The sequence below is a fragment of the Mytilus californianus genome, unplaced genomic scaffold, assembly GCF_021869535.1.
Source record: "Mytilus californianus isolate M0D057914Y unplaced genomic scaffold, xbMytCali1.0.p SCAF_4, whole genome shotgun sequence".
In the NCBI taxonomy this organism is placed as follows: domain Eukaryota; kingdom Metazoa; phylum Mollusca; class Bivalvia; order Mytilida; family Mytilidae; genus Mytilus; species Mytilus californianus.
The window spans coordinates 67,231,791-67,239,682 of NW_026262690.1; the positions used below are offsets into that span (position 1 = coordinate 67,231,791).

At 31.4% G+C, this 7,892-nt stretch overlaps 1 protein-coding gene across 1 annotated transcript; it reads left to right on the forward strand.

The window, feature by feature from the left end:
- The first annotated feature begins 1,322 nt into the window (after positions 1 to 1,322).
- Positions 1,323 to 7,507, forward strand: LOC127738418 (thymidylate kinase-like). The gene is made up of 5 exons (XM_052249660.1): positions 1,323 to 1,724; positions 2,450 to 2,558; positions 3,472 to 3,562; positions 4,557 to 4,745; positions 6,342 to 7,507. Exons 1-5 carry the CDS (start codon positions 1,493 to 1,495, stop codon positions 6,453 to 6,455), a joined length of 735 nt encoding a protein of 244 aa, XP_052105620.1. The 5' UTR covers positions 1,323 to 1,492; the 3' UTR covers positions 6,456 to 7,507.
- Positions 7,508 to 7,892: the final 385 nt, after the last annotated feature.

Genomic DNA, 7,892 nt, shown 5'->3' on the forward strand with positions numbered 1-7,892 from the left:
CAAAAATGTTAAAACCCGCCGCCAGTTATTGTCCAAAGACAGGAACCTGTAATTCAGTGGTTGTCATTGGCTACTCTATGCCATATTTGTTTTTCGCTTATTGTTGTAGTATATACGGTATGTGCTTTGCTCGTTGTTGGCGGCTGTACGGTGACATGTAACTGTTCACGTCTTTGTCTGTTGGTCTACGGATATTTGGCTTATTTTCAATCATATCACGCGCACATATCCTTATTTTTATACTGATGGAATTATTCTCTCATAAATGTGGGTCGTTAGGGTTATTCCAATGAATTTTGGTCATCTTTGATACGGAAAAGATCCATTTACCATTTTTATGTCATCATTTTATTATCCCCCACGCTATTCGGATATATTCGTGCACATGTTCACGAATTTGAACATGGTTTTCTTTTGTTCTTGGTTGCTTTCTCGTGTATGTGTTGGGGCCAATAGCACCCGAAAGGCATTCAAATGTTTTAAAAATGTTTTTTTAAGTAATAGAGAGTATTTGTTGAATGAGAGTAACAGACAAAAGTAAAAAAAAACGTCAAGATTTGTCATTTTTTATAATTTTTATTAGTTTTTTTGTTGTTTCCGCTTTTTCATGTTTTATTGTTGTTTTTACTTCTTCATGAGACTCTTTTTTCTGTGGATGTCCTGAAAATCATGACACGACAACTGTAAATAAGACTGAAGTACAATAACGTGGCGGAGGGTCGAATTATTATTTTACTGAAAAATATATCCTTTTTTAATCTTCCAGAATAGCCCGGTATTTGATTTACTTGCAATATGCAAAAGGGTGATGCACATGAAGGACCCTGGTTTACGCTTATTAAAAAAATCAGAATTTGAAATAGAGCTTTAACTGATCTTAACTAATTACATATAAATTATTATGTTACTTGTTGGTAAGACAAATGATAGAATTAAAATATATATGTTGTGCTCACTTTTTGTACTGTTTATCAGTTTACAACTTTGTCACCTGATTAAGAATGGCAACAATACATTTGTCACCATAGTTAAGGACAATATCAATGATAATACTGTTTCAAAGCAACGAACATAAAACCTGATTAGACATACCAAAAATATCATTCTGTCAATGTCGGTTATCATTTTTTTTTTATAATGAAAAATAAATTATACTGTTTACTCTCTCATACAGCTATTTTTTCCACATATAGACTTAGATTTTGAAAAAAATCTCGTAGTAAGTTTGTTTTTTATCTTAATTGTTGGATTGTTTCAGAGTTAAATTTCGCGATATTTGTGGCACATATCCGGGACTGTAGTGTTGAAAGTAGACTCCCCATTAAAAATTTCCGAATATGTGACATTACCAAAAGAAGATTTTCTTAATCTTCTGTTATATAAAGTTTTGGAACCATTCAAACAAGACAAATTAAAAGCTTTGATTTAAAGAATAGTTTATGATGTAAAAATACAGGTTTTAGTATGAAACATTTCTTTTAAATGCTTCAATATGAGACTAGCAGCTTTGCTGCCTATCCAGGCTATGGTCAAAGTTAGAAGTGTTCCGATAAATTTGGCGCAAAATTTTAAACGAACACTGACAATGCAATCGACAGCTAAGTGTAGAGGAGCTCTCATTGTATTTGAAGGATGTGACCACAGTGGCAAAACAACACAATGTAAAAAACTTATTGCAGCTTTGATTGAAAAAGGAATAAAAACGGAAGCCATGCGTTTTCCAGGTGTGTGAGTCGAAAATAACTTAAGTTTCCCACCATTTTTCAAATGGAGATTCGAGAATGATTGGGCAGCTAAATCTGAAAATTAGTCTGTGAATCCTAAAATGGAGTAGATTTTAGGAGCTTCTTTTTACCATAGAACACCCATTGATGCCACAAAAGTACAAAAATACAATAACACTATTAATCACTAGCCCATGCCAGAACATCAAAATTATACTTTGAAAAAACAAAACTGAAACAGAATTAAGCATGGCAGTGGCTACGATTACCCGCAAAAAGTAACAATAAGAAATAATTATTGTTACAGTGTTGAATTGGTAACCTTTGAGAATAGTTTATTTAAATGATTGATAAGTTTACCCAGATTGTATCTTATTTTACTGGCTCGATAAACAATATCACTGTAAAAAATTTGGATGTGCTATCCCGTTTGTGATAAGTTTTCTACAGGTACAGCCAAACTTCCAAACCAAATCTTTGTATCTATGAAAGAATTTAGTAAAGGTTTTAAGTAATTTGTGGTAACAAAATCCTTGACTTAATAATTTACCAGTAATACATAGATCACGTTCATTGAAATCTAAAACGTCACAACAGACACATGCATATCTAACAAGTTGGGGTATATAAACACTGTAAGATGTTGCCATGGTGGTAAGATGATTATTTCTATATGTAAAATTTAGGATGGCCTTATTGAGCTGTTTGAATTGTTTCCTTTGTAGACCGAACAACAACAATTGGTAAAATGATTGATGGTTATCTTAGTAACAAATGTGAAATAGAAGACCATTCAGTTCATCTTCTATTTTCAGCCAACCGATGGGAAATGGTGTAAGTTTAACATTTGCATGTTAAATTTTGTCAAGTTTCTATATTTTGTTTTACTAATTGCAATGGTTAAATAATAACTTAAATTTGTACAGTAACAATCATGACAATAGAAATGAAGAAGCATTGTTATACATGTACTTCTTATTAAATAAATAAAATATATATATATTCAGATTTCTTTTTTTAAGTTATATGTTTGTCTCTATATAATTTTTACAAACAAGGTATTGCATTTTTAATTGTGGTCAATTCCAATAGGCACCATAATATTTCTGTTTAATGATCATGATCATAATGTTAAAAGTTGTATCAAACATGTATATACAGTGTCAGTAATGTCCTCCATTTAAAAAAAGAATCTGGAAATAAAAAAAGTCATTTACCAGATAGAGAAACTAGCTGATTACTGTCATTTCTTGATTAAATTTGACTCCTATGTCCTTTAACCAACATTGTTTTATCACCAATGATGTGTGGATGTAAACAAGTAGGAAAATTACATGTAAATATGATTACCCATTTGAGCACAGGGAAAATTAAGGCAGTCAGACCAAAAGGTTCATGTTCTTTGAAATAGCAGTCTGGAAACTAAAGTTGAGAGGATTTTCAATACACTAAAGTAACAGGTTATTACAACAATTTATCCTGTTAAGATCATTTATTTTGTGATATGTTTAGAAATTGACCTTTTGTTTCTGAAATAAAGGAGTTCAAACAGAAATTGATTGAGAAAATAAGCATGAAATTGATTTATTACACATGGGAAGCCATATGTGTATATACATGTAAGTTTACCAGAGTAAAATTAAAAATACCTTGTTGACACAATTTCTGACGATATTATTAAATGTCCATGAATATAAGCCAAAATTAGTTGAATCTACATTACAGAAAACTTGTACATTTATTTCAGGCCCAAAATAAAATCCAAGTTAGAAGCAGGAATTACATTGATAGTGGACAGATATGCCTATTCTGGTGTGGCATTTACAGCAGCTAAAGAGGTTAAGTAGTTACTCTGTTAATTTAATTCAAACATGCAACTGTAAATTAAGATCAAACATGCTATAGTTTCAATTATTATCTCAAAATTTGGTATGTAGACACATACATGAGTACATATAAACTTTGGTCATTATGTCATTAATATTTTTGTGGGGGTTTCGAGTTATAAATTTGTTTTCTCAAAAGCACAAAAATAGTTTTTTGTCTTGTCTGCGACTTTCGTCACAGAAAGCGAGACAGGGATTGCTCTTTCGGCAACGGCATCAACAATTGTTAAGTTTTCTGCTTAAGTTAGTTTGATAGGAACTTCTTGTGATAGATCATTGATATTTAATCTAAAGTTGCGTCACTATCAGTACATATCAGTTTGACGACTATTTCAAAGCACTGCCCCCCCTAGGTCATGGTCCAGCGACTTTAAATTAATTAGCAATTTTCAGTGTTAAAGGTTTTCTGCTTAAGTTAGTTTGATAGGAACTACTTTGTGATAAATCACTGATATTTGATATAAAGTTGCATTACCATTGGTACATATAAGTATGACAATTATTTCGACGCCCTGTCCCCTAGGTCATTGTCCAGTGACTTTGAATTAATTAGCAATTTTCAATGTTTAGTTTTCTGCTTAAGTTAGTTTAAGAGGAACTACTTGTGATAAATCAATGATATTTTGTATGAAGTTGCATTACTATCAGTTCATATCAGTTTGACGACTATTTCGAGGCCCTGCCCACTAGATAATGTTCCAGTGACTGAATTAATAAACCATGTTGCTGTCCATCAGATTGTCTTTTTCTGAATTTTATGCTGACAGGCGAGACATCTTTGTGTCAGCTTTCCAGTTATAAATTTGTTTTCTTTAAAGCAGAAAAAAGCTAGTTTTTTAATTCTAAATAATGAAAATCTAGTAACAAAATGCATCTTATGTGTAAACATTTCATAATATTTCAGTGACTTTTATGACATTGGCAAAATAAGAATTATTTATAACAGGGGTTCGACATAAATTGGTGTAAACAGCCAGATGTTGGTCTACCCAAACCAGACAGAGTTATCTACCTTACATTAAGTACAGAAGAGGCAGCAGCTAGAGGAACATTTGGAAAAGAAAGATATGAACAAACAGAATTTCAACAAAAAGTCTCAACAAATTTTGAAAAGTTGAAAGATCCAACATGGCAGGTAATATATTTTCATGTGCTGGTAAGCAGCTATAAATTTGAATTCCAGATTTTCTCCATTTATATTATACCAATGCTACCAACAGAAGAACGAAAGCAGTGTTTTGCTTGTGTCTATGATAGCTTTTCATCTTTTAAAATTAATTTTTGAATTTCAGTCAGACTTACCTCATGATCAGTTATGCTCTTCATACTGTATTTTAAGGCCACAATTAAAAGAATCTTTGTTTCCCCACACCTCGACCCAGATTTTATGCTGGTGGGTCGGTAGGTCGTTTTTTTTTGTGTATTTTTTTGAAAATGTATTGTCAGACATATAGAAACCTAGCTGCGGGACAGTAGCTCTTAGGTCCCAATGAAATTTCTTTATTTTTGAGGACCATAGGCATAGAGCTACAGATTTCCTTTGTTCCAACTTTCGGTATGCGACCTAGGTTCAGGTCGCATTTATTTGCAAGAATTTCATTATTTTCCACCTTTACGTAGCTCGTACCTATCTATGTTTGGATATTCATATCCTTGACACAATCATTTAATTATTTCCGTTTATTTATTTCTATGTCTATTTCGTTCAGTTTTTTTGGGGGGGCTTTTTGAATTAAAGTATATTTAATGAATGATAATTACTAATGGAAATACTATATATAAAGTATACTTCGCAGTAATTTTGTGTTTATAAGTGTTCCAAAGAAATAAAATCACACGATTCCTACTATCCAGTTAATCGTAAACAAACCAACACATGTTATCTTTTCATGGAACTTTAATGACATCACGATGAAATTCAATATGGCTGAACGAAATAGAGGGAGAAATAAACAAACAGAAATAATTAGTTGATTGAATCAAGATTATGAATATTCAAACATAGATAGGTACAATTGCAGGCCAATACACATTAAGTGAGAAGTCAAATCCGGATAGCTATTTCCGGAAATCAGAGATCAGATGAAAACAAATTTTTTTTTTAGAAAGGACCCAAATTTTTTTTGAGTCAGCAACCTTTTTTCCAGTAAGTCGGGGTGAGGGGAAACAAACCTATTTTTTTATTTTGGCCTAATTTATACATATACAGTGATATCCATTCTCAAAATCAGCTACTCAAAGACTTGATTTTAGATCATCTCTAGAAAGACCAACTTCCAACCAATTTTTACATCTTAAGATGAGCATGCATCTACCATGCAAAGAGAAAGGTGCTAACTGCTTGCTTTGCTTGCTAAAAAGGGAAGTCCCACTAAAATAGTGTGATCTTTGCCCTTCAAGAAAGCATTTGAATGGGGACATGTCTATTACGTACATAGCTTTTGATGCAGTTAGAGGTTTAAATGCTCTTGATTTCAATCTGCTGTAGGCATGTGGATCTATAAGTGATACATGTGTATATATATTCAAAAATACCCAATACAATTTAGAATTATATTTAGAGTGTGTATGTCTATGATTGTGTATTAACAATATTTATATGAAAACCTTAAATTATGTATAAAGAAAAGAGATACATGTATTAATAGAAATAATGAACTCCAAGGTAAATTAAAAAAGTGGAAGTTCATAAAGCTTATATATTGTTACAAGTTTATATTATTTATTGTAGGAAGTTGCAGCTGACAAGTCTATAGAAGACCTACACAGAGAAATTTTAGTTATTACTAAAAAAATTATTGAGGAATCTGGTGATAAACCTTTACAACAATTATGGTCAGATTAATAGGCTTTAATATTTGTTCAGGTTGCAAAAATATAAAAAATCATGTTTATAGGATATTTAATGTTGGATGGACAGGATGGGACAAAGATAGTATCTGTTTTGTGTTTTTCATCTTTCTGTAATTAAGCATACCCCATAAAGCGATTTGTGATGTGGCTTCTTGAGAAAAAAATAAAACTTTTTTCAGTCAAAATAAAAATTAATTTCTTTGCATACATTAACAACAAAGTATTTACACCTTTATTTTAATGGTCCTCTGGTCTTAAAATCAACACAGATGGTTAAGCTCAGTCACTTGTTAAAAATTGAAAGATGTCCAATATCTCTGCATAGATGTTTTGTTTACATATTATATTTGAGTACCTCAACTTGAGCCTTAGGTGCATTAGGGATATTGACCCATCTATGTGTACATATTTATATAATCTTTGCAGATTTTCCTGGTGGTGAAACTTAGTCAATTTAATCAGTATTCTAGATGAAGGGTATCCATTTCATGTTACCAAGCTTCATAGATATAGGAAGATGTGGTATGAGTGCCAATGAGACAACTCTCCATCCAAGTTACAATTTATAAAAGTAAACCATTATAGGTCAAGGTAATGCCTTCAACACGGAGCATTGGCTCACACCGAACAGCAAGCTATAAAGCGCCCCAAAAAATTACTAGTGTAAAAACATTCAAACGGAAAAACCAACGGTCTATATATATATAGCTAATCTATATAAAAACGAGAAACGAGAAACATGTTTACAACTTAGTCTGCAAACTTCTAAAATGTTTATATACACATTATAAATATGCCCCTCACATTGTATACATATTTTGATGTTTTTGCAAATTTGGAGATATCTTAGTATTGCAACCCAGCAATTTAAGTCTTTACCTCATCTATTCCATTATAATGTAGTATATAAATTATTCTAATTATTCAATTTATTATAACCATAAGTTATTTAGTCTGATACAATAAATGTTTTCTGTGATATTGTGTATGATCTTATGCTGATTACATTATTATACTTCATAATAAATATTTTGTAGAATTGTATTGTTAACTATACTTTATATTTGGCATGGTGAAGGTTCAGATATTCTTACATACTGCAATTTAATCAAACAATTTAATTTGCATGGAATTGTCTTACAGGGATCTTGACCTAGATGTTTATATATATATTTCCCTCTCTCCACATGTTGCAACAAACTGTTTGTACTTGTACTTACTAAAATTGAAAATGATAGCAGAGTTTGGATGGAGTATTATGAATGATGATACTTTAGCCTGTGACAGGGATGGGCACGATTACTAACAAATATAATTGATTGATAATCGATTATTTGAATGTTTTTTGTGTAATCGATTAATAATTGATTACTCAGATTTCTGTATGTAATCGATTGTAATCGATTACTTTATCAAAAGTAATTACATT